Source organism: Mus caroli, unplaced genomic scaffold (assembly GCF_978045245.1).
Source record: "Mus caroli unplaced genomic scaffold, Mus_caroli_1 scaffold_4, whole genome shotgun sequence".
In the NCBI taxonomy this organism is placed as follows: Eukaryota; Metazoa; Chordata; class Mammalia; order Rodentia; family Muridae; genus Mus; species Mus caroli.
This window is the reverse complement of record NW_028227259.1, coordinates 67,869,638-67,895,811: the sequence shown is the minus strand read 5'-3', so window position 1 is coordinate 67,895,811 and position 26,174 is coordinate 67,869,638. Positions and strand designations below refer to the sequence as shown.

The window sequence follows — 26,174 nt, the reverse complement described above, 5'->3', positions numbered from 1 at the left end:
CTGAGAGCCACTGCTCTAGAGCATGGGTCCACACAAAGGCCACACCCTTAAAGAAAACCACCTCCCCTCCTCAGCTACTGACATTAGTGGGAGCTTGTGAGCCTTCCCAACTCCACACTGGGGCTGACTTACCTATGCAGGCTTTTAAAAAAGATTATTATGTGTCTCAGAGTCCATATGTGTGTGTGTGCATGTGTTCCTCTAACACACACACACACACAAAAATAAAAATAAAATAAATCTTTTTAAGAAAAGACATTTCACATGGGTTACTGTAATTTATAAGGTCTTCTAAATGTTCATAGACTTTTAAATTACAATGGCAACAGCAAGCCGTTCCAAGATGTTCTGTGATCACGTCATCACTGACAAGGATGAGGACAAAGGCCGGCAAGAAGTCCATGAATTATCACTAAATATGTGTAGCTTACAGGGTTATAGGCTTCTTTTCTTCCTTCTTTTCTCTTTTCCTTTTTTTTTTGTCCTGGGTGGAATTACAGGTATATGCCATTCCTGGATCAGCCATCAGACCCTTCAGAACGGTGTTGGCTTGCATGCACAGGAATCCTGACAGGATGACACCACCCTCACACCAACTGGAAGCAAAATCGCAACACTCCTGTGATCTTGAAGGGCTTGGCTACACGTTAGAAGCTTTTGTTTTTCTTCTAGCCACTAGATTTTTCAGGAAAAATTCACCTATTTAGGAAAAATAAAAATGCATGAATATCATCTTAAAGCCAGCCACCGCTGCTGTCTCAGAATCCGCCCTCACACAGAACACAGGCGCTTCCCTCATCTCAGATTTCAAAGGCTGTAGTACTTCTATCGTCTAAGTGCCCCTTATCTTTGGCATTTCCATGGTGGTTTTGGTTTAATTTCTTGTTTTCTGAGATTGTAATGTATTACCACATCTCCCCTGCCCTTTCTCGCTCTGTAACAGCACAGGCCTGCTCAGGGACCATAGGGATTGTTTCATTTCTACACTCTCAGCTATTATTCCTTCCAGTACCCAAATGTTCTGCAAGACGGCCCACTGAGCCCGTGGGTCTGGTTCTGCACGTTCCCCTCACTATGGTGAAGGCTGACTATTCCTCTTCGCTGACATGAGAGCAGTTCCCCCATCGTTAGCCCAGAGCTGATGCTTAGAGAGTGGCCCTCCCTGATGATGGAATCTCTTACTCCCTCACCCTCCAGGGAAACTAGCTCTGCTTCCTGTGATGAGCTTTTGTTGCTTGTGCTGGAGCCTGAGCTCCTGTGCTGAGGGGCACCCGCTCTTCCAGCCCATTAGGCTCCATTCAGTGCAGCTTCAGATGAGCGCACGCTTCCCACAGCAGAGCGGCCCCACAGGCTTCATTTCATGAGGAGTCAGGTCAGCTTCTCTCTGTCATCTTACAAGTACAATCAGAGCACCACCATCATCCAATACGATCACCAAGGATCCTAAGCATCTAGTCTGTACTGCTCAGTCCTTCCTAAATCTGGTGGACACAGAACAAAGGTCACCAGACTGGAGCCCACCATCTGGGCCCCAATGCTCTATACACCAGCATTCTATTTCTTAGTAGTGACTTTAAAAACACTAAAAGATCATAATTCAGCCGGGCGTGGTGGCGCACGCCTTTAGTCCCAGCACTCGGGAGGCAGAGGCAGGCAGATTTCTGAGTTCGAGGCCAGCCTGGTCTACAAAGTGAGTGCCAGGACAGCCAGGGCTACACAGAGAAACCCTGTCTCGAAAAAACCAAAAAAACCAAAAAAAAAAAAGATCATAATTCATTTCCTTATAAATGTTGGAAATTTCCTTTTAAATATTACATAATATTTAAATATTATGCCGCACATGCCTGTTCACACCTTTAGTCCCAGACCTTGGAGGTAGGCACAGGCAGGCACAGGCAGGCAGTTCTCTGTGAGTTTGAGGCCAGTCTGACCTAAATGATGAGTTCCAGGTCAGCAAAGACTATACAGTGAAACCGTGTCTCTAAACAAATAAACAGAAATCCCTCAAATGACCATTAATAAATGAACATATTTTGTACATATCCTAAACACCTAGCTTACCAATCCCGATGGATGACCCTAGCTAACAAACGGGAAGAACAGCTTCCTCTTCATCCTCCCGAATGCTGGCCCCGCAACCTGACTGCCCGGCTTCTTTCCTACTTTCTTCTTGAGCTGCTGAGAACTGAACCTGGGGCCTAAAGCATGCTTGGATGAGCTCTACCACTGAAGTACATTCCTAGCTCCAAATGAGTTTTTAACCCCTTAGAAAATGTCTATACTTTCATAATGAGCTCAGTCAGCTTACCAAAGCAAGAGCTACATATCAAAAGTAAAAAATAGGGGCTGCAGAGATGGCTCAGTGATTAAGAGCACTGACTGCTCTTCCAGAGGTCCTGAGTTCAAATCCCAGCAACCACATGGTGGCTCACAACCATCTGTAATGAGATCTGATGCCTTCTTCTGGTCTGAAGACAGCGACAATGTACTTACATACATGAGATAAGTAAATAAATCTTAAAAAAAAAAAGTAAAAAATAAGTTAGTAAAACCACTAAATGGGGCTGGTGAGATGGCTCAGTGGGTAAGAGCATCCAACTGCTCTTCCAAAGGTCCGAAGTTCAAATCCCAGCAACCACATGGTGGCTCACAGCCACCTGTAATGAGATCTGATACCCTCTTCAGGTGTGTCTGACGACAGCTACAGTGTACTTACACATAATAAGCAAACAAACAAACAAACAAACAAACAAACCAACAATCCAACCACTAAAAAGTTGTTTAGGGATAAAATGATTTCAGTTTTCCCTTTTATGTCTAGAGGATCAACAAGATTAACTGTGCAAGAAGCAATGCTTTTGATGCAGGATGGAGATGCAGCAGGCACCACTGTCAAATGAATATGTGGTTCCTAGAAAACTGTATCACATGGGCTATGCTCTGTTGCTGGGAAATCCGCTACTGAAAGTCACACATGGAATAACCAACTACTCGAATGGTGTGTGTTCTAATCAGATGGCTGAGATATCGAGAACAGCGGCAATGTGTATGAGAAACAAATGAAGCGAAAGAGAAGCCTTTTAGTATGACCTTGCGGAGCAAAGCTATGAGAGACCTTCTAGGAAAGGAAGACCTCTTTTTATCCCCCTGGTAAGAGACAACCACAGCCATTGTAACTTGCTTTAGAGCTTTGGTTGGAGCTTTGGGACGGGCACGGCTGTGGGGAGTTAATGGACTGAACAGAGTCACCCCCTGCAGTCAGCTTACCTGCTTTATATGAAGATCGCACCAAAGGACCACTTGCCGTATAGAGAAATCCAAGTTCATTCCCTACTTTTTCCCAGTATTTGAACTTCTCAGGAGTAACATATTCTTCAACCTTGATGTAAATAATCACTTTAGACCAGACTCCAGAATTGTCAGTGATTCTGATTCCATATAAGTCTATACCCATGTAGTACCCAGACCCCCCCATTGTTGGATTATGTGTTGGGCTCTATTAGAGCATAACCACAGAGGAATTAGAGAGCAAGAAGAACAATTTGTACTACATTAGCTTTTCCAAAGGGTAAAGAAAACAAGAATATAGAGATCATTTATATTTGTTCTTCATTTATTAACAGTAGAAACCAGAACTGGCCGTGCCTATAAGAGTCTGTATGTGTGTGTACTTATGCATGTCTGTGCATGCACACTTTTGTCGGTGCTCACGCACATGTGTACAGGCCAGAGACAACCTTGGAAGCTGCTCCTCGGGTATTCCTCACCTTCTTTTGCTACAAGGCCCCCCAGTGGCCTGGGACTCTTTAAGTAGATCAGGCTGGCTGGCCAGTGAGCCACAGGTATCTACCTGTTTCTGTCTCCCCTGTGCTGGGAGTCTAAGCATACTCCACCATTCCTGACTTAAGGGGAAAAAAGTGTGTTCTGGGACCTGACCTCAGTCTGCAAGCACTTTAATGTCACCAGCATTGCTGCTCTATGCAGCAATAAGGTGGAAACTTCTACAAACACACAGACATTATCCTACGAAGCTAATGGTTTCTAATTTCTACCTGTGGACAATAAAGATTTACTTCAAATTACTAAGAAAATATTTGGCAACTCAGACATTTGTACCTTAAGGTGGCGCTTCGTTGGCTGCATGTACTGCCCTAGAGTTAAACAGTCCACGTCGGCTGCACGGAGAGCTGAGAGGGGAAAGCAAAGCTCCCACTTAGCAGGCGTTCAGTTACAGTCACAGGCCTAAGCACATGTCCTGTAAGGGGGACTTGCACGCTGTGGGTTGTCACAGTTATAGGCAATACAAGATGGGAGAAACCCATTCATTCAAAAACATCGAGCCATGGATTCCAATGAGAATTGCAAACACAGCAATGATTACCACAGGAGTGTGAAACTGGGAGACAGGGAAAATATAAGGCTGGACCTGGTGGCACTAGAGGTACAGAGGGGAAAAAAAAAAAGACAAGTGCATTTAATGTTATCAAATAAAAGCTAAAATAGGAGGAGAGGGTTTGGAGCAGGAAGTCTGTTAGGCATAAAAGGTGGAGGGAGATGACTCTTGAGAAGCCATGGCCAAGCCTGACAATCCTTTACTGTATCTCTCTTAATCCCCATGCTCAAGCCTTCATTCAAATCTTTTTTTCTTTTTCTTTTTTTTTTTTCTAGATGGATGGAGAGACAGCCATGGTTGCTAGGAACTGAACTCTTATTTTCTTGGTTGTGAGCCTCGCCTTTTTCCTTGGGGGTGGGGGTTCTTTTTTTGTTTTGTTTGTTTGTTTGTTTGTTTTGGTTTTTCGAGACAGGGTTTCTCTGTGTAGCCCTGGCTGTCCTGGAACTCACTCTATAGACCAGGCTGGCCTCGAACTCAGAAATCTGCCTGCCTCTGCCTCCCAAGTGCTGGGATTAAAGGCGTGTGCCACCACACCCGGCATGAGCCTAGCCTTTAACAGCTGAGCCATCTCATGAGCCCTAAAATATTTTCTTAACAACTCCAACTCTACCTGAATGGAAAGAAAAGGCAAAGGAACTACGGTTCTGAAGCAAAAGCATTTATCTGAGCCAAACATGCTGTACTAGGGCTTTCCTCGGTGAGCAGGATGTGTTCTCAGAGTGTGGCTTGGCCTCTGGCGTACCAGAGTCCTTCTCTGTCAGTTGTACTTGGTAGGCAAGCGCCTACCTCTAAGCTATAGCCATGGCTTCAGCATCTTCCTTATCCACCAATGCCTGGTACCTAACTGCCTCTCAAACCATCCAGAGGCAGAAAGGGAAGAGCAGATGAAATCCTGTTTTCACTGAACAGGTGAAGATGAAGAGGGCTAAATGCACACATTCCATGACCTAGGAAGGCTCCCTTCCCGCACATGCTGCCATTTGTGCCCATGTCCTTTCTGGTTCTGGAGGCAGGGGTGTTCCCACTGCCTGTACCTGCAGCAGGAGGACATGCAGGCAGGGGTGCTCCCGCTGGCCTGCACCTGCAGCAGGAGGACATGCAGGCAGGGGTGCTCCCACTGGCCTGTACCTGCAGCAGGAGGACATGCAGGCAGGGGTGCTCCCGCTGGCCTGTACCTGCAGCAGGAGGACATGCAGGCAGGGGTGCTCCCGCTGGCCTGCACCTGCAGCAGGAGGACATGCAGGCAGGGGTGCTCCCGCTGGCCTGCACCTGCAGCAGGAGGACATGCAGGCAGGGGTGCTCCCGCTGGCCTGTACCTGCAGCAGGTGCTCTGTTCTCAGGGCCATCGGCACTGATGACCGTTGGAGGAGGCATAAACTAACAGGCTCTTTAGAATGGAGCTCCTGCTACCACTCAGGGAAATGGGGAGGGTTTTGTTTTCGGCTTCTTTACCTTTCAGTGTGGCATAGACTTGCTCGTCTGTCTCACCAAGGCCCAGCATTATCGATGTTTTGGAAACAACATCTGGCTGGACCTCCTTGGCATGTTTCAGTACACGAAGAGACTGGTCAAAATTGGCCCGGGGATCACGAACTTTCCTGGAAAACAGGGTGGCTCTCAGTGACAAAACAAGTTCAAACAACTCCACTGTTATGCAAGTAAGCTGGAAGCCCAGAAAGTACATTCTAGAAGAGTGCTGCTTAACCTTTCACAGGGTTGCCTAAGACCATCAAAAAAATGCCAGTGTTTACATTACTATTCATAACAGTAGCAAAACTACACTTGTGTAACAGCCACAAAGATTATAGTATAGTCAGTGGTCCCCACACCATGAGGAACTGTATTAAAGGGTCTCAGCATTAGGGAGGTTGAGAGACCCTGCTCTAGAGCATACGGTTCCCTGAGCTTATGTGTCAGTGGTACATTTGTGCACAAAATTTATCAACATTGAAAAGAAAACCACTCTTCACTGGGCTTCCTAGGTCTGTCAACTCTTTAGGCCTCCCAAGCCTCGAGACAGCGAAAACCAGACTAAAAATCACTTGGTTGCCGGGCGTGGTGGCGCACGCCTTTAATCCCAGCACTCGGGAGGCAGAGGCAGGAGAATTTCTGAGTTCCAGGCCAGCCTGCTCTACAAAGTGAGTTCCAGGACAACCAGGGCTACACAGAGAAACCCTATCTCGAAAAGAAAAAAAAAATCACTTGGTTTATACATTGAGAAATTAGAATTCTGAAACTCAAAATTATAATGACTTCTAGCAAGAAAAGAAACCCGGCAGAAGACAAGACAAACCTCCGAGGGAACATTCACTTTGGGAGCTGAAAGTTTTATGAGCATGTCTTTCCTGCAGGTTGGCCTGCCCTCTGCTGGCAAGTAATAGCACTGCAGGCTCAGAGGAAAAGCATTCTGGGATTTTCACTGGCTGGATAAGGTTTCTGAAGTGAAACCAGGGAAACTGGCACCCACTGCTGGCAATATGGCCACAGGGTTGGAAAAGGCTGGGTGCTACCCTTCAACAGTGGCCAAAGCACTATGGCTTAAATGAGAAGAAAGGCAACGGGCTGGCAGAAACTCAGGTAAGATCAGCACTTGGCTGAATTCTAATGCAGCCTTGTGTGCTGGATTTTTGTTTGTTTGTTTTAATTTAAATAAAAGGCAGAGGTTTGAAGAGATGGGTCGGTAGTTCAGAAAACTGGCTGCTATTCCAGAGGATTCAGGTTCAATTTCCAGTGCCACAAGGGGCTAACAACTAGTCCCAGGGGACTGACATCATCCTCTGGCCTCTGGCTTCCAGAGGCTCTGCATGTGCACAGTACACAGGCAACACACCCATGTACAAGGAAAAAGCCAACAACCAATAAGCTGTCTTTGACTTGTACATAGATGTCTGTGTCCTTGCACAGGTGCACACATTCACACATACAAATGCAAGTTAAAACACAGCAATTTAAAAACGTCATAAAACTGACAGTATAGAAAACTGATACTTTGTGAGACAGTAATGCTAGCCATGTTGTTGGCCTTGAACTTGCAGCCCTCTTCCCTCAACCTCCTGACTTGTACATGGGTGTACATGTGTGCTGGGCTAGGATGGCAGCTGGGTGCCACTACACTTAGCAAGATACCGTGTGTGTGTGTGTGTGTGTGTCCACCTGTGGACACCAAGGACAGCTTTGCTGGAATTAGTTCTCTTCCACCATGTGGGCTCCAGGGATTGAACTCATGTCATCTGGCTCACCAACACGCACCTCACCCACTGAGTGCTTTAGCCAGCCCATAATTATTTCTGACAAAATATTTCCGCACTGGATTAATGCTGTGCTCTGGCATGCTTACAATCCAGGAGCAATGTGCTTGGTACCATTCACTGTAACTTCTTGTAGACTTGAGACACAGAACAATGAAGAGTTGCTAATTAAATCACAGCCAAATCCACAATCAAGTTAAAGGAAAATATTAATCTGTCTGCAGCTAAAATACTCTTAATTTTTCTGAAATCTGAATATACTCTTCATGTAGAATAGCAGTTCTTCATACTCCCTAACAACTAAGATGAACCGGAAGACTAGAGCACACTGGTCTTGTGTGTGAGTGTATGTTGGGGGGTGATTGTTTTGAGAAAGGCATGTATGTAGCTGTCTGGCCTTGAACTCAAGAGACCCACCTGCTTCTGCCTCCTGTGTGTTGGGATTAAAGGCGTACAGTATCACTCTGGGCTTTTTTTTTTTAAAGAAAAGGTATAGCCCAAGCTGGTTCCCAAACTTTTGATCTCCTGCCTCAGCCTTCTAAACTCTGGGATTATAGGGCAGCGTCACGGACGAGTGCAGTGGTGATGCTGCCTTCAGAGATGCCAGGAACTCTGCACAAGCACGTATGCTCGTAGTTCCTGAGCAATCTCTCTAGCCCTTGGCCACTCACTCTTGGCAGCTATCTTTCCTGATTTTCTACTAATTTGTGAAGCAAGAACTGAATGAAAGGAGCAGAAGAAGGAGGGACAGGAAGGAGCAGCTGTGAGGTGGAAGGTCACAGCGCTGGGACCCCCTGACAGGCAGTCACCTCTGTAACTCCGGAACAGTCTCCACATTATGTGCATACACATCTAATCCAGACAGAGCCACCTTTTCCACTGCTCTCAGATCACCTCGGAAGTCTGGGGTGAGGCATTCCACGAGGATTTTTGGATTCCTGGGAGGAAAGGTAAGTATTAAACTGAGGACAAGAGCTGGCAGGTCTGTCACCCACACAGACTGTCACCATTGGCTGCAGCACTTCCACAACCCTTGGACCGTGTAAGGAAGGCTCGGACACAGAAAGGCCCTAGGTGAGCCAGTCCATGGAAACCCTCAGTGTGTGCAGTGTGTGCACACCAGGGCCAGGATGTCTACCTGCACACACAACAGTAGAAACTGACCTCTAACCCAACTGGAGTAGATGATTAAAAAACAAAATCATTTAAAGGAACCAAAATATAAAACATAATTGCTTCCTTATTATTTTCCTGTTTGGAAAACAGATTGGGGTGTCTCTTCTGTGGTCACAATGCCACCTTCTTCAACTTTGCTTTCCTCGGTAACTCATCAGACACCGTCCCCCTCACCGCCCCTAGGCAACCCTCACCATGCTCTCAGCTTTAAAAGCTGTTTCTGGGTTTGCTGAATCGTGAGTTTTATTTTTTGTTTTTTCAGTGAATTACCAACCAAACATTAATCTCCTGGTTCCCATGGTGGCTGTGTTTATCCAGTGAAGCACTGTACTGTACTATGAACTAGGTCACAGAGCTGTTTGCAAACCCAAAGGCAGCATGCAGCTGCTCCCTGAGAACACATAGGAAAGACTACACGTCTCCTTGGGAATGGAAGATGTTCAAAGATCACAGTGTGTGACTCTGAAACTGACTTTTTAAAAATCCTTCCTGACATGCATTAGTGGCTTGTGAAAGAAATTTTGTGAACTGAAAAATACAAAATATATTTTTGAATCGTAACAAAACAAACCAACCAACCAAACAAACAAAACCCCTGGGGTATAAGTGGAAAACTATGTGTTATCTCACTAGACCCTACACTAGCACCAGGTTCCAGAAACGATTTAGCTCCTTTTGTCTTTAGAGCCAGAGTCTCTCTGTATAGCCCTGGCTGGCCTGGAGTTTGCTATATAGACCAGGCTGGCCTTAAACTCAGAGATCTTCATGTCTCTGCTCTTGAACTCTGGGATTAAAGGCATGTGCCACCAATCTGTTGAACTTTGTTCCTTTTTAATGTTTTTGAAATGGGATTTAAAAAAAATTTTTTTTTAATGTAGACTGTGAATAAAATTGGCAGGTCAGATAGATAAAGATGAAAACTGTTCAGACATGTATTTTACAATGATGGTGTTTATCTCATCTTACTTTAGGCTTTTTATTCTTCTAGAGATTTATTTATTTCCACTTTCTGTGTGTTTTACCTGCACGTATGTGTATATGCATTCAGTGTGTGCCCAGGGCCCACAGGGGCCAGAAGTGGCGCTGGATCCCCTGTGGAGTTAGGACGGTTGTCGGGACCGGGAAGTGAACCCAGGTTTTCTGTAATAGCAGCTCATGGTTTCTTTGTCTTTATTTCCCAGACAGACAGAGTTTCTCTGCAGAGCCCTGGCTGTCTTGGAACTCTACAGACCAGGCTGGCCTTGAACTTAGAGATCTACCTGCCTCTGCCTCCTGAGTGCTGGGGTTAAAGGTGTGTGCCACCACCGCCCAGCTCAGCACTGCATGTTCTTAAACGCTTAGTTTTCTGTGTGCGTGGAGGGAGGGGTAAGCATTAAACCTAGGGTTGTGAGCAGGCAAGTATTCTACCGCAAAGCTGTGTCCTCAACTAACCACTCCTAAGTAGCACCTCACTAACACGCAGGGCGGGCGGGCTGCGCAGGCGCATCTTTAATCTCGGAATTTGGGAGACAGAGGTCTCTGTGAGTTCATAGGCTATGTAGTGAGTTTCAGGACAGCCGGGGTTACATAGAATCTGTCTCCAAAAAAGAAGACAGAGGAAAAAAAGAAAAGAGAAAGAAGGAGGGAGGGAGGGAGGGAGAGAGAGAGAGAGATTTACATCAACAAATGTAAGACAAGTACCTTTCCTTCAGGCACGACACGGTCTTGGCGATGTGCTCAGCTCCCCCGTCGACCACATCTAGAAGGAAAAGAAGCTACTGTCCAAGCTATGCCACAACTTAGCTAGAGCCACAGTGACACACTACTAACCATCTCGATCCACCGACGTCAGGACAACATAGTCCAGACCCCACTCTGCAATTGCTTTGGCCGTATTGTCGGGCTCATTGGCATCCAACGGAGGGGGATTTCTTGCGGTCTTAACGGAACAAAATCTGCAACCTCTTGTGCATGTGTCCCCCATCAACTAGAATAAAGATGTCACAATTTGTATCAAGTAGGCAGATGACCCCCAAGAATACAATGCCAAAAATATATGGCAAAGAATTTAATCAGACTGGTTCTGTGTATAAGAAATCCAAAGGGCTGGAGAGATGGCTCCGAGGTTAAGGCACTGGTTGCTCTTCCAGAGGTCCTGAGTTCAATTCTCAGCAACCACATGGTGGCTCACAACCATCTGTAATGAGATCCAATGCCCTCTTCTGGTGTGTCTGAAGACAGAGATAGTGTACTCATATACATAAAAAAACAAATAAATAAATCTTAAAAAAAAGAAATCCAAAACATTCACGATTAAATAATATTAAATGATATCTGGTTAAGAAATACAGTTGTGGCTGGACTTGGTGGCGCACACCTTTAATCCCAGCACTTGGGAGGCAGAGACAGGTGGATCTCTGAGTTCGAGGCCAGCCTGGTCTACAGAGTGAGTTCCAGGGCAGCCAGGGCTACACAGAGAAACCCTGTCTCGAAAAACCAAAACCAAAACCCAAACAATGCACAAAAAAAAAAAAAAAAAAAGAAAGAAAGAAAGAAAGAAAGAAATACAGATGTGGAAAAAGAAAGGATACACTAAAGTAAGTGTTAAGAGGACTGGAGGGGGTGTGGGACCAGGAGGGAACAGATAATTTTATAATTTAAGGGGCCAGCAAGATGGCTGGTGGGGAAAAGCACTTGCCAAGCAAATGACCTGAGTCATGTAAAGGCGGGAAGAACAGACTCCACAAAGCTGTTCTCTGACCTCCACACATCTCACAAGTACACAAACATCATCATCGCCACCATCATCATCAACAACAACAGAATTCCAACTTAAAGCCAAGTGTGTTGATGCATGCCTGTAATCCTAGCACCTGAGAAGTTGAGACAAGAAGATGTGAGTTCAAGGTCAGCCTGGGTACCACAGTGCGACTCAGTCTCAGAATTTAAATGGGAGATAGCTTAGTGTTTCAGAGTTCTTTCAGAAGACCCACGTTCAGCTCCCAGCACCCACGTCAAGTAAACCTATACATGCACCTGCACTTACACAAAATTAAGAATAATTAAGCTGGGTGGTGGTGGTGCAATCCTAGCACTTGGTAGGCAGAAACAGGCAGATCTCTGAATATAAGGCTAGCCTGGTCTACAGAGTGAGTTCCAGGCCATCCAGGGCTATGTAAAGAAATCCTGTTTCAAACAAAGTAGAAATAAAATGAAATAATGGGATCGCAAGGTAGAGTTTGTGGAGAGGCCAAAGTTCTGGCCTCTAACCAGAGGTATCAGTCGTCTGCTGTTATTGTTTCTTTACAAGTTACTCATAGTTTGTAAAGATTCCTCACAACTCTAATCAACAAGAAATGATTTTAAAAAGCTTTGTTTTTGTTTTTTGGGTTTTTTTTTGAGACAGGGTTCCTCTGTGTAGCCCTGGCTGTCCTTGAACTCAGAACTCCGCCTGCCTCTGCCTCCTGAGTACTGGGATTAAGGATGTGCACCACCACTGCCCGGCTGAGAATATACTCATTTTTAAATGACATTTTTATTTATTTTGTGGGTACATGTATGTATGTGTGTGAGAACGCCAGGACATAAGAGAATGACATATGGGAGTCAGTTTTCTCCTTCACTGGTGGTCCTGTGGGTGACTCAGGTTACCAGGCTTGACGGCATGTGACTTTACCCATCGAGCCATCTGGCTAAGCCTGAAGATATATTCAACCGACAGATGAACATGCAGATCTGCATGGAGTTACGAGGGAAGTACCACTTGTTAGTTAGATGAGACAGAAAAAAAATACACAAGGCAAATAAGTACGAAAAATATTTCCAAATGTTAATGCAAACATATACCCTAAGGTGCCAAAGAGTTCAACATCAGATACAAATACGTGGAAGAACCGATAACAGATTAATTCAGAGAGAGTGAAGTCACAACGAGTGTCAAGACGGCCAGGTTCTCTCTTTGTGAATATAAACATTTTATAAATGTGGTAAGAGTCTCACTGGGTGTTCACAGTACACGTTCTTAGGAGGAGGGCATCGATATCTCTGTACCATGCCTGAACTAAGCCGTAGAGACCAGGCTGCCTTACCATGATCGTGGCTGTGGCTGTGGCATATTCCCCACCTCCCCAACACTCTCCAATGTTGGGGCACCGGGCTTCCTCACACACCTGTGAAAAGGGGAAACGATACATCAGGTTGAAAGGACCCACCTACCAATAATGAAGTACTAGGTATTTTAAGTGTTCTTGTTTTTTCTTGTTAAGATTACTTTTATTAGGGCTGGAGAGGTGGCTCAGTGGTTAAGAGTACCGACTGCTCTTCTGAAGGTCCTGAGTTCAAATCCCAGCAACCACATGGTGGCTCACAACCATCCATAATGAAGTCTAACACCCTCTTCTGGAGTGTATGAAGACAGCTACAGTGTACTTACATATAATAAATAAATAAATCTTTAAAAAAAAAAAGATTACTTTTATTAGCTGGGTGGTGGTGGTGCATGCTTTTAGTGCCAACACTTGGGAGGCAGAAGCAGGCGGATATGTAGGAGGCCAACCTGCTCTACATAGTGAGTTCCAGGACAACCAGGGCTATGCAAAGAAACTCTGCCTTGAAAAGCAAAAAAAAAAAAAAAAGAGAAAGAGAAAAAAAGAAAAAGATTATTTTTATTCTAATTTTCTGTGTATAGGTTTCTTGTCTGCATGTATATCTGTGAACCACATGCATGCCTTGTGTCACAACAGGAGAGAATGCTAGGTCCCCTGAACCTAGAGTTGGTTTCACTCCATAACTAGAGATGGCTCTGAGCTGCTGCGTGCGTGCTGGGAATCAAACCTAGTGTCTCTGGAAGAGCAACCCTGTGCTTTTTTTTTTTTAAAGATTTATTTAATATTATATCTAAGTACACTGTAGCTGTCTTCAGATGCACCAGAAGAGGGCGTCAGATCTTGTTACGGATGGTTGTGAGCCGCCATGTGGTTGCTGGGAATTGAACTCAGGACCTCTGGAAGAGCAGTCAGTGCTCTTAACCACTGAGCCATCTCTCCAGCCCCAGCCATGTGCTCTTAACCACTACCATTATCCACTGCCTATGTCTCCAAAGAGTACAGAAGAAATGTAACCGTTTGTTTTTCCTGTAGGAAAATTAGAGTTGGTTTTACACACACTAAGACACTACTGGGATACACTCCTGGCCCCTACACGTCTATGTCCGCTTTTATTACTGTTGATAACACTTCACTTTTCATCCTCATCTGCTTTCCTTGCTAAACTTTATATTCTCATCAATCATTTCTTTTTGGTCTCATCTGGCACCACCCATTTTATAATCCAAGCACCCAGGAAATTAGGGCAGGAGAATCACAAGATTGAGGACAAAAAGACCTATCCAGTTTGTTCCAGACCAGCCTATGCTACCTCATGAGACTATATTTCAAAAAAAAAAAAAAATCCTTTACAAATATAGAGAAACAGTATAGGCATTGGGTAAAACAGAGAGGAAATACACTGGCCACTTACTGTGTGGAGATTTAAATTCCGTAATGTATTTTTCAGTTTATTGTAGTTTTTACCCATGGGTATCTTTGTCTTTAACCATGGAGGTAGTCTTAACCTAAGGAAAGCCAGAGAGACCGGTCCATTACCAACCTGTAGAAAGCATGTACCTTTGCTCTAGCAGCTTCCCAGCATAGCCTTTTCTGTATTTCTGATCTAACTCAATCCCATCATAGTGATAAGAACAAAGACGCAAACTCAGGTCTGCTTAAGATGCTTTAGAAAACCCTGATAACGGAGTCTAAGAGGGTGCGATGCTTATACCGACCCTCAAACGTACATTGCTATCCTGTTCTAACTAAAGGAAGGATTTGGGTTTGAGCATTCTTCCCTATGAATACTACAAATTACTCTAGTAACTCAGGATGAGGAAAGAACCCAACTGCACACCATTTATCCTGCATTCTAAATTCTAGTCATTAATAAAGGCAGACAGTTTGCTGGTTTCAGTGGTTCACATCTGTGAAGCTGTAGGAGGAACAGGAGTTCAAGGTCAAATCTAACTACACAGTGATTTCAAGGCTAGCCCAGACTATATAGATGAAACCCTGATTTAAAAGAAACCAAGAAATGAAAACAACAACAAAAAAGACAGGTCTACCCTTTGGAAAGCAAGCTATATCCTTGATTTTCCTTGACTATTCACTTCTGATCTTAGCAGCTGTTTGATAAGCATTTTTGAAGACTACGCTGTACACCAGTCTTCTGTGATTATTTGTTTACTGTGTTGCTAGGAATCTGGCATCCAGAGCCTTCTGCCTGCCAGGCAACCTTACATCATTAAAAAACAATTAAGATAAAGGAATCATAGGCTACAGGCAAACAAGTTAGAGCTGGGCTTGGAGATGCACACCTTTAATCCCAGCATTTGGGAGGCAGAGGCAGACAGATTTCTGAGTTCGAGGCCAGCCTGGTCTACAGAGTGAGTTCCAGGACAGCCTGGGCTACACAGAGAAACCCTGTCTCAAAAAAACCAAACACACACACACACACACACACACACAGAAAAAGCACAAAATCAAAGTGGTATCTAATGTTCGATTACCTTTCTCCTTTCTGGCGCTTTAAGTTTCCTTTATATTCATCCCATGTACTCTTGTCTGCAAGATCACCAGATACGAAATCTTGAAGGTCTGGTCCATTATGCAAAAATTCCTTTTTCTTATCTGGCAAAGAACTTAATGCTCTAACCGTGCACGCATATCTTCCAAATATCTATAGAAAGGGTTCGGTACAACATTTACTCTGTAGACTCTGAAATAATTTAGTTTTAACCCATTATAATACCAAAGCTAAAGAAACTGATTCAGAAATTACGTAAAACGATTTAAGAGCTCAAACTACGTAGATCAGAACCTGAAAAAGACTGAAGTTGAAAGAACCGCAAGCCACGGCGGCTCAAACACGTAATGCAGCATTCCGAGGAGGCACAGTGAGGAGGAGTCTTTGATCTAAGAATTTAGTTTCAGGCCAGCCTAGGTTACAGGGACCCTGATGCACGCTCAGCCCTGACAAATGGGGGAAAAAAGTGGGACTCAGATCAAAGTTAGCCGCTAAATATAGGTTAGAAAACCTTAGGGGGTGACTTAACATGCCACGTTTTCATGTCTTCTATTCCTAAAACAGGTACTAAAATATGTTGTCAACAAGTTTGCAATAATTAAGATATGCCACGGCTGTCGGGGCTTTTAAAAAGGATATGTGGAGCAATTTCTCTAGTTTTGAACTTTGGATAAGCAATGGCGTTCCCGCCGCTCACCCGGGACCCCAGGCTGCGAGCTGCGTCCCAGCAGCGTAGAGCCATCCCCCACTTTTAGGTCTCAGGAGTGTCAAGGGATCGCGGGAACAGCACCCCCGGAACCGGACGCGTCTAACAACTCGTCGCTTGAGTCATGACGCGACACGTCGTCGCCGACCGGCGTGACTCGAATAGCTCGGCGATCGAGTCGTTCTGCCTTAAAGTCGTCGCTCGGGTTGTGACGCGGCACGCAGGGCCCTGACGGATTACAAGAACGTGATGACGAAAGACGTTCTCTCTTTGCCCCATCTACTGCGAGGTGAGGAGCTTAGGGACTGGGTGCCCCGGGAATCTGAACCCATCCTCTGTTTGGGGACCCCGGCGGCATGGAGTCGATGCCCCAAGGCTTTGTCCCTACTGTCCCCCAGCACGACGTGTGCCCTTGGGACTTGGTGGCGCGAGCTGGAAGTGGCGTTCGGGCTTTCAGGCCCATCTTGGCCGCAGCCCTTCCGCCATGGTGCACCGAGCCGGGCTTCCTTACACTTCTCCGGGACCCCCGGTCCAGTCCTTGTGCCGGACGCACCTGGGTCCTTGTCGCCGGCGTTCTTAGCTGGCGATTCCCGTTGGGAGCGGAACGCTGCCGGGTCTCTGGTGTAGAGCGTCCCCCGCCCCAGCCGTCTCACCCGAGTGTCTGTGTTTCAGGATGAAGACCATTCTCAGCAATCAGACTGTGGACATTCCAGAGAATGGTGAGTAGGCGGCTTCCCGCCGGCCGCTGACGGCTTTCCTGCATGCTCTAAACCCCGGCCTGTGGTCTCACCAGTTCACCTTCTCTTTTAGTCGATATCACTCTGAAGGGGCGCACAGTCATTGTGAAGGGCCCCAGGGGGACTCTGCGGAGGGACTTCAATCACATCAACGTGGAGCTGAGTCTTCTTGGGAAGAAAAAGAAAAGGGTAAGAACTTATGTACTTCGGGTGCTTGTTTGTAACAAAAGCCCGGTAACCGATGTTAATCCCCCCCCTATACTCAGACTCAGTTCTTTTCTGAGTGAACTTGGGTTTTGAGGGGAGTTGGTGTATCGTTCCTCTCTGGTGTCCTGTGCGTGTGACATACGGTGCATTTGTACGTGGCTTTGCGTGCTTGTACTCGCCAGCTAAAAGTGCTGTGTTTTAATTCTAAAGTTGTTGTGTTTCAGCTCCGGGTTGACAAATGGTGGGGTAACAGAAAGGAACTGGCCACCGTCAGGACCATCTGCAGTCATGTTCAGAACATGATCAAGGGTGTCACACTGGTAAGCCAGCCCCCCACGCTGCCCTTTAACCCTTGGGAAGAGGTTCCTTGGGTGTGTATAAATGTCTAGGGCCAGGATGGACTGTACTCCTACGAAGGAGGGGGGGTGGGTTAGCACAGATCAGACCCAGGAATTTGTTGGGCAGGCTCCTTTACTTCTGTTTGAGGGGTTTTGTTTGTTGGTAGATATATAATGTGGAGATTGCTAGCTGGTATGTTTGGGATTCATGGATAGAAAAGACAGCCAGGCCGGGCGTGGTGGCGCACGCCTTTAATCCCAGCACTCGAGAGGCAGGCGGATTTCTGAGTTCGAGGCCAGCCTGGTCTACAAAGTGAGTGCCAGGACAGCCAGGGCTACACAGAGAAACCCTGTCTCGAAAAACCAAAAAAAAAAAAAAAGACAGCCAGAATTATACAGAGAAACCCTGTCTCAAAAAAAAAATCTGACTTGTGCATATCTGAAGTTACTGTTCTAGATCCTTTCTCCCAAAATAGTGCTGAAGAGGTGTTGTTTTATAAACATACACTGTACTTTGTATACCTATCGGATCATGTTACCCTGTTGCTCCTGGGAAGGACTGGGCCTTTTATTTAGCTTGAATAGTCTGGAGTCGCTTATTATCTGGTGGTGTCTGTAGTCACTCCACAGATATCTAATGCCAAAAATGAGGATCTTATGCCCTCAAAGGATGAGATAGTAAAGGAAAGCTTCCTCCGGGAGCTTTGGGAAGATGTTGCAACTTGCATATGGTGGGTAGGGTGTGTGTATTAAATTTCCACGATACGACAAAAGCACCTGAGGGAATTTAGAGCTGACACTAAATTCAGCCTGGGGAAACTGAAGAAGAGGAATCTCAAAATCTAGGCCAGGCTGAACCAAAAACTTTGTGAGTTTGTTCAAGATGGCTCACAGTTGCTTGTTTGATGCAGGGCTTCCGATACAAGATGCGGTCTGTGTACGCTCACTTCCCCATCAACGTTGTCATCCAGGAGAATGGCTCTTTGGTTGAAATCCGAAATTTCTTGGGTGAAAAATACATCCGCAGGGTTCGGATGAGGACAGGTATGTGTGGGCCTTCAGGAGTGGTGGGGAAGTTGCTGCAGTTCTTTTGTCCTTGGGTCTGGATGCAGCCTTAGTGTTTGGGTGTGGTGAAGACTGTTGGGTGGTCCTGATAGCTCGAGGTTTTCTGAAGAGGGAGTATGTTGAAATAGTTGTAGGATACATCAGCCTCTTGTGGGATCTGGGAGTCCACATTTGTCATCTGAGATGACAGGAGGTTCAGAAGTCCAACCCTAAAATCTAGAGAGCTTGATTGGTTGCTTGGGGTTGCATTGGTGGTATCTGTTAACACTGTTGGATGCTCGCCTCTTTCAGGTGTTGCTTGTTCTGTCTCTCAAGCCCAGAAGGATGAGTTAATCCTTGAAGGAAATGACATTGAACTTGTTTCAAATTCAGGTGTGTGTATTTGTCGTAACAGACAGTAACATTTTATCTGAGCCTTGAGGTTGAGTGTGTGTCTGATTTATGTTTCCAAACTTCTGAGAAATAGGAAGAAATCCATGGTGGATCTGTTGTGTAGGCATTTGTATGCTGTGCTTTGTATCATGAGTACAAAATGGTTGTGTATGCTCTGCTCATAGTTGTCAAATTGGGTGGCACATGGCTGGCTTGGTTGGGAAAGTATTATTTGTTTTTATGCCTATATTGGGGTGTGTATGCCACTGCTCAGTTGAGAACCAAGGACAGTGAAGGAGCCCCTCCTGTGTAGGCTCGAGGGATTGAGTTCTAGTTAGTTGGGCTTGTATGAGATGAATTTGGCTAATGAAATAATGGCCTTTTTATGTACTTTTTTGTGTCCTATGTAGCTGCCCTGATTCAGCAAGCCACAACAGTTAAGAACAAGGATATCCGGAAGTTTTTGGACGGCATCTATGTGTCTGAGAAGGGAACTGTGCAGCAGGCTGACGAGTGAGGAGGCCTCAGGTGGGTGCCCGTGTCTGCAGCTCACTGCTTTGGATGAGCACAGCGTGCTAAGAAGGATTAAAAGAATTTTCTGAGCAGGAACACTGGCAGAAGGTTTTACCTGTGTGTTTGTTTTACAGTTCCTGGCTCCAGAAACGAGATCCTGATCACAAGAACAATTTGGGCTCTTTTGGGAGAATAAAAGACTTATATATTGATTTGTGTGTCCTTGTCTCTTCTGATTACTTAATGGGTCAGCGATACTCAAGCAACATGTTACTTGAGGTCTTCCCCCCACCCCCAAACAATTGGCTTAAAATAGCAGTGACAGGCAACTTTCCTAGTGGATGTTGAGTGAGTGTATCACTTTGGGTAGGTCCTAGAGGTGCTTGACTTTGACCTGGGCATAATATTTACTGTTGGGTGGGCAGATTGTCTCAGTATAGAGTTGTAATCCTAGTACAAGCAATGAACCTGTGGTTGCAGGCTTTGAGTATAGGATTCTAGATGTAACAGACTTGGTACTTATGTGAATTACTTCCCTACCCACCTGGGAGTGACTTGTGAATGCTAGGCAAACACATTAGTCCCAGACCTGTAACTTGGAGAAGGCAGTCTCCTCTGATGGCCTCAGGCTCCACCTTGTCTCTACCTACTTGCTGCTTGGATCATGGACAAGTACCATAACACCCAGATTTTTTTTTTTTTTAAAGATTATATGAGTACACTGTAGCTGTACAAATGGTTGTCTTAATGTGATTGTTGGGGGTTGAATTTAGGACCTCTGCTCCTCCAGTCAACTCTGCTCACTCAGTCCCTGCATGTTCCAGCCCAAAGATTTAGATGTAAGTACACCCACCATAGCTGTCTTCAGATAAGCCAGAAGGTGTCAGATCTCTGGTTGCTGGGATTTGAACTGTGGTCAGTGCTCATGCCTGCTGAGCCATCTTGCCAGTCCCAACACCCAGCTTTTAATAGGCTTGAAACAAGTATTTTCCTTTATATGTGCAATTAGTGTCTGTGTGTTGCCCTTTTGCCATGCATGCATTTGAGACATGTCTTCCCCAGGGCTAGGGTACAGGCACTGCCCAGTCTAGCTGCCTGTGTCTGAATATATTTCTGGGTGTCTAGAGGAGTTTCCCTGGAGCTAGAATTGTCACCACTTGTAGTTGTGAGTGCTGAGAGCTAAACTGCAAGGCAGCACTGTAGTATCCTCCATCTCCAACTGTGCCTTAAATATAAAAGGGGGAATTGGAATGTCTGGGCTAGCTGAGCATTTCCTACTCATTTTCTGGTAACTCAGATGCCATGTGGCCATTCAAGGCTCTGGAGACTGTTTCGACCCGAAAAGGTCCAGGTTGAGTTTGGCAGGGTGCTTGCCTAGGATTAACAAGGTCCCAGCTAGCAGCCACAAATGTGGCTTGTCCTATCTGTAATTCTAGCCTTGCAGGGGTGTTAACAGAATAAGAACCAGTGTCAGCTATGTATTTGGCCACTTTGGGAGATTGCCAAAATCTGTTGACCTCCAACTAGCTATTTCAGTATAAATGGCATTAACCAGGTTATTTGGTATAGTACTGAAGGTTAAAACCTTTAGACGTAGGCACCTCATTTCCCAGAGGTTAAGCAAATACCAGGTAAGGCAATATTTAACCAGAAGTGGGTTTTATTGACTATGTAAAAATATGTCACAAGTCTTTTTCTGCAGCTACTCAGTTGAGTTAGAACTTTTCCTTGGTATATCACTAGATCATGAGCTAATGATTTCCATACTCTCCTCCCATCCCCCAAGTGTGGCAGCGAGAAAACATTGGCCTAGGAACTTTACATTTGGGGAAGTCAGGGAAGGAGTTGTGAGCTTAGCTTAATGAGAACACATGGTTAAAAGGTTTTAGTTGGGTATCTGGTGGTATATTCCTGTAGCCCCTGCAGTGCAGTTGAGGCAGGAGGGTGAGGAGGCTATCCTGAGATTTTATATATAAAGCTTATTCCAGCTTGGGCTGTACAATAGGTGAGACCCTGTCTCACATAACAAAAAGTGATGATTAATAGAAAACTGAACCGGGCATGAAATCCCAGCTCTTAGGCTGAGGCAGGAGAATCACCGCCAGTTCTAGGCTAGCTTGGGCTATGTAGTGACAACCAGGTCAAAAAAAAAAAAAAAAAAAAAAGACCTAAACATGTTATTTGAATTAAGAGTTGACTCCAAGTTCTTTGCCTTCTGCATCTTTGAAGGCTAACATGAAGGTTTATAGAAGTTAATAAAGTGATTTTAAAAACCCCTTTATCAATAGTTTTTCCGGAGTGGATTCAAGTAACAAAAGAAAAACCTAAGTGAGGATACAGATAGTGTATACAGTGGTTAGGAGCCCTTGTTGCTCTTGCAGAGGAGTCAGGTTTTAGTCCTACCACACAGCCATCTGTAACTCCAGTCGGTTCCAGGAGATCTAGTGCACTCTTCTGGCCTCCAAAGGTGCCAGGTGAACATCCAGATGTATGCAGCCAAAATAGTTTAAGGGTTTGGTTTTTGTTTTTTTTTAAAGCAAAACAAAATTATAGCTTTTTTTAATGTGGCTAACAGTACAGTTGTTTAGCCAACTATAATGTGTGTCATCCTAAAACCTCAGAACTGCTAAGCTTGGAGAGATGGCTCAGTGCTGACGAGCACTGGCTGTTTGTATAGAGGACCCAGGTTTAGTTTCCCGTACCCACGTGGTGGCTCACATCCATCTGTAACTCCAGTTACAGGGGATCTGGTGCCTTTTCTGGCTTCCAAGGACACACAAGTGGTACATTTATACATGCAAGCTAAACACCCACACACATTTTAAAAAGAACCTGCTATAACTGGAAAAGCAGTGGATGTGGTAACCAGGAGTAGAAAAATAGATTTGTTGTTAGATTTGGTTAATCCAATAGCAGCTTTTGTCATTTTTTTCATGTGCTGTTTCTTTGGTTTTGCTTTTAAATTATTGCTGATTCTAAGAATTTTAATACATTGGGACAGTGGTGGTGCATGCTTTTAATCCCAGAATTTGGGAGGCAGAGGCAAGGCCAGCATGTTCTACAGAGTAAGTTCCAGGATGGCCAGTGCCATACACAAACTCTGTCTTGAAAAACACAAAAAGAATCCTAATTATGCCTTAAGTTTGATGTCTCAGGATAGGTAGATCTGAAATACAGTTAAAATCACTTTGACACTTTAGGGTGGTTCATCACTAAGGCTCTTTAGGAAAGAGCCACTGTTCTTTGACTAAGTCTAAATTCCCGGAGAAAGTTGACAGTGACTAGGTAGTGTGGTGACTAGCTCCAGATATTCTACACCTCTGAGCGTGAGGAAGTTAGGAAGCTCTGGGGGACAACGCAGGACTCTATGAATAATGGTATGGTCCTTTGACCATTATTGGTAATCCATAGTAAGATCTACATCTTTTAAACTTTGCTAAGTGTGCCAAATCTTGTCACCACAAAAAAATTTTTTTTCAGGGTTTAATAGGGGTAATGGCAGTTTATTTTAAAATGGGAATTGCTATGCAGTAAGGCCTAGGGAACAAGATTTGTGTAGATACTTGTGTCTTCTTGTCATTTATCCTGTGGTCTATGTGCATTGCTGTTCTGCCTACATCTATGTCTGTGTGACAGTGTCACGTCTCTTAGAACTGGAATTACAGACAGCTGTGAGCTGCCATGTGGGTGCTGGGAATTGAACCAGGGTCCTTTGGAAGAACAGCCAGTTCTCTTAACCGCTGAGCCATCTTTCCACCCATGAAGCCCCTTTAAAGTCAAAAATCCAAACTGGGCATAGTGGTGCACACCTTTAATCCCAGCACTTGGGAGACAGAGGCAGGTGGATCTGTTGAGTTCCAGCCAGCCTGGTCTCTACAGAGCAAGTATCAGGACAGCCAGGGCTACACAGAAAACCCCTGTCTTGAATCCACTCACCCTGGCACAAAATAAAAATAAAAATAAAAATTACTAGTCCAATAAGAGAGCTCACAAACTTGGATGTTTAAGAAGTGCCTGGAAAAATTTTTTTTTTTGAGAAAAGCTAACATTGGTGAGTTTTGGGTTTTTCGAGACAGGGTTTCTCTGTGTAGCCTTGGCTGTCCTGGAACTCACTTTGTAGACCAGGCTGGCCTCGAACTCAGAAATCTGCCTGCCTTTGCTTCCCAAGTGCTGGGATTAAAGGTGTACACATTGGTGAGTTTTATAGCTTATGCTTTAACTACCTATGAACAGGCATGATCTAAAAATCCTGTTTTGTTTGTACATTCCATCTGAGGACAGCCCTGACCTAACCAAACAGAGAATACCTTGTTAGAGGTGACAAGAGTATGTCACTAACTGTCCAGTTTAAATAGTTTTAGCCAGGTATGGTAATGCACACCTTTGATCCCAGTACTCAGAAGGCTGAGGCAGGTGGCCCTTTGTGAGGTTGAGACCAGCCTGGTCTACATAACAAGTTCCATGACAGCCAGAGCTACATAATAGACCTGTCTCAAATCAACATTGACATCAAAATAGGTTTTAACCATGAAGTCTAAGACAACAAAATTTCACTTTTTAAAATTAATTTCTTGACCATGAATAGTGATTGTTATTTACAGAAGAATGCTAGAGAAAAAGGATGTGAAGTCCTGATCCACACTTCCTGAAGCAATGTTTAGGGTCATGCCCAGAGTTACTGTCAGGGTGTCTTCAGCTCGGAGAACGGACTCACTGATTGTCAGTACCTGAAGGAATTATTTGAACCACACTTCAAAGGCATCGATTGTCTTCGCCTTGGTTACAGCTGTCTCTCACATCGTAAGTTACCAGTACATGGAGCTGGAGTGAATCTTGAAACTATGACAGAAACGGCGGTTTAGCTGAAAACTCTGCTGTGGCCTTTCTTCAATGGTATATTTTGTAAGTTCCTTGCTTTCTGGAATTTTCTTCTCTTTTGATGATGAAAAACGGTGATGGATAGCAGTACAACCAGCGTGGAGATGAAGCAGCAACCGAAGAAGATGAGTGGTTTCTTCTGCACGAGAAATGAGCAAATGGTGCACTCTGTGTCTTCCGCAGGCTGACCACACGCAGGGCTTCTGTTCTCAGCGGGGAGGCCTCTGCTGCTGATCAGCTTGCTGTAAAACTGCACGGAGGACTTAGCTCTGAAGTCAGAGGTGAAAAATCCAAATCTAGGCTTAGATTTCTCTTCAGTCAGTTTGAATGCATAGTAGCCTTTGATTTTGACCTTGTCAATGAGATATGCTGAAAGAAAGAAACACTGTTGATCACAAATGGATGCTAAAGTTTCTTTGAATAAAAATTGGGGGGGGACACCCTCTCACAGGCAAAGGGGAGGAGGGATTGGTGAAGAAGTCTTGGAGGAGGGGACCAGGAAGCAGGGCAACATTTGGAATATAAATAAATAAAAAAGATTTTAATTTAGTTTTCAGAGGCTGGAGAAATGGCTCAGAGGTTAAGAGCACTGACTGCTCTTCCAGAGGTCCTGAGTTCAATTCCCAGCAACCACATGGTGACTCACAACCATCTGTAATGGGATCCAATGCCCTCTTCTGGTGTATCTGAAGACAGCTACAGTGTGTTCATGTAAATAAAATAAAATCTCTTTTAAAATTTAGTTTTCATTGAAACTAAGATCATGTAAATAAAAAAATTATGAAGTCATGGCTCTCACTGAAGATTCTGTTTTGGAAACGTGTACTCCAGGCTGGCCTCTAACTCCCTATGTAAGCTCAAGTTGACAGTTAACTTCTGATCTTCCTGTCACTACCTCCAGAGAATTAGAATTACGTGCTTTTGCCACTATGCCCGGCTTATTCATCTTAGGGATTTGCCCAGGGCTTTGTGCATGCAAGATAAAGACTCTACCAGCTATGTCCCTAGTCCTTCTTAGTTGATCTTAATCCCCACAACACAGTGGTTTTCAACCTTCCTAATGTTGCAAACCTCTTTATACAGTTCCTCACGTTGTGGTGAAACCACCACCCCTATAAAATTATTTTGTTGTTACTTCATAACTAATTTTACTACTGTTATGAATCATATTGTAAATATCTGATATGTGACCTTGTGAAAAGATTGCTTTACCCCCAAGGGAGTCTAAACCCCCAGATTGAGAGCTGCTGCCACAATATTTTCATATACTGGGCAATCTACTCTAAGGAAGTAATTAGAAATGAATTTCTCGCCGGGCATGGTGGCGCACGCCTTTAATCCCAGCACTTGGGAGGCAAAGGCAGGTGGATTTCTGAGTTCGAGGCCAGCTTGGTCTACAAAGTGAGTTCCAGGACAGCCAAGACTACTCAGAGAAACCCTGTCTTGAAAAATCCACAAATAAATAAATAAATAATTTCTCTACAGACATAAGTATTTCAGTGAGGTGTTATTTCCACCTAAAGGATGGTTGAATGTATGAAGGTGTGTGTGTATGTGTGTATGTGTGTGGGAGGGGTCGTGGAGGTAGTAGTGGTGGGTTTTTAAATTTTTTTTCAGACAGGGTCTCTCTGTGTAGCCCTGGCTTTCCTGGAACTCACTCTGTAAACCAGATTGGCCTTGAACTCGTGGAGATCATTCTGCCTCTGCCTCCTGAGTGCTGGCATTCTGGGATTTGAACTCAGGATCTTCGGAAGAGCAGTCAGTGCTCTTACCTGCTGAGCCACCTCACCAATCCCCCATGGCCTAGATTTATAATGTCACCACTTGGAAGGCAGACGTGGGATAGAGGTTAGCTCAGGGTTACTACTTAGACCCTGTCTAAAGAAACGATGAGCCGGGCGTGGTAGCCCACGCCTTTAATCCCAGCACTGGATTTCTGAGTTCGAG

At 44.8% G+C, this 26,174-nt stretch overlaps 3 protein-coding genes across 5 annotated transcripts in view; 1 reads left to right on the top strand and 2 right to left on the bottom strand.

Moving 5' to 3' along the window:
• Nucleotides 1-225: 225 nt before the first annotated feature.
• Lias (lipoic acid synthetase) lies at nucleotides 226-16,284 on the bottom strand. Of its 3 annotated transcripts, none has more exons than XM_021163587.3 (11): nucleotides 16,109-16,284; nucleotides 15,395-15,564; nucleotides 14,314-14,407; nucleotides 12,885-12,965; nucleotides 10,627-10,783; nucleotides 10,498-10,555; nucleotides 8,451-8,579; nucleotides 5,846-5,991; nucleotides 4,117-4,187; nucleotides 3,268-3,379; nucleotides 226-699 (listed from the first exon to the last, which is right to left on the bottom strand). In XM_021163587.3, exons 1-11 carry the CDS (start codon nucleotides 16,151-16,153, stop codon nucleotides 641-643), a joined length of 1,122 nt encoding a protein of 373 aa, XP_021019246.1. In that variant the 5' UTR covers nucleotides 16,154-16,284; the 3' UTR covers nucleotides 226-640. The 3 variants fall into 3 exon arrangements, with proteins under 3 accessions (XP_021019246.1, XP_085692840.1, XP_085692841.1); XM_085836714.1 differs by having other exon boundaries at nucleotides 15,395-15,449; nucleotides 16,109-16,249; XM_085836715.1 differs by lacking the exons at nucleotides 226-699; nucleotides 3,268-3,379; nucleotides 4,117-4,187; ... (3 more) ...; nucleotides 10,627-10,783; nucleotides 14,314-14,407 and having other exon boundaries at nucleotides 12,881-12,965.
• Nucleotides 16,285-16,683: 399 nt separating this feature from the next.
• On the top strand, nucleotides 16,684-19,586 carry Rpl9 (ribosomal protein L9). Its single transcript, XM_085836716.1, has 7 exons — nucleotides 16,684-16,836; nucleotides 16,928-17,043; nucleotides 17,286-17,381; nucleotides 18,311-18,443; nucleotides 18,756-18,836; nucleotides 19,247-19,364; nucleotides 19,484-19,586. The coding sequence occupies exons 1-6, from the start codon at nucleotides 16,791-16,793 to the stop codon at nucleotides 19,351-19,353; spliced, it is 579 nt and encodes a 192-aa protein (XP_085692842.1). The 5' UTR covers nucleotides 16,684-16,790; the 3' UTR covers nucleotides 19,354-19,364; nucleotides 19,484-19,586.
• A 3,559-nt stretch (nucleotides 19,587-23,145) lies between these two features.
• Klb (klotho beta) overlaps nucleotides 23,146-26,174 on the bottom strand; it is a 38,350-nt gene continuing 35,321 nt past the window's right edge. Inside the window, exon 5 of the mRNA XM_021162758.2 lies at nucleotides 23,146-24,596. Coding sequence (XP_021018417.1) covers nucleotides 24,208-24,596 — 389 coding nt within the window. The 3' untranslated portion in view covers nucleotides 23,146-24,207. The remainder of the gene's footprint in view (nucleotides 24,597-26,174) is intronic.

Excerpts from the sequence above, each read along its gene's own strand:
- Rpl9 (XM_085836716.1), top strand. The coding sequence starts at position 16,791 with ATGAAGACCATTCTCAGCAATCAGACTGTGGACATTCCAGAGAATG. Across the intron at positions 17,044-17,285 it reads TTGGGAAGAAAAAGAAAAGG|CTCCGGGTTGACAAATGGTG; the intron begins GTAAGAACTTAT and ends GTTGTGTTTCAG. Across the intron at positions 17,382-18,310 it reads TGATCAAGGGTGTCACACTG|GGCTTCCGATACAAGATGCG; the intron begins GTAAGCCAGCCC and ends TGTTTGATGCAG.
- Lias (XM_021163587.3), bottom strand. The coding sequence starts at position 16,153 with ATGGCTCTACGCTGCTGGGACGCAGCTCGCAGCCTGGGGTCCCGG. Across the intron at positions 12,966-14,313 it reads GGAATTTAAATCTCCACACA|GTGTGTGAGGAAGCCCGGTG; the intron begins GTAAGTGGCCAG and ends CCCTTTTCACAG. Across the intron at positions 8,580-10,497 it reads GTGTCGTGCCTGAAGGAAAG|GAATCCAAAAATCCTCGTGG; the intron begins GTACTTGTCTTA and ends CTTTCCTCCCAG.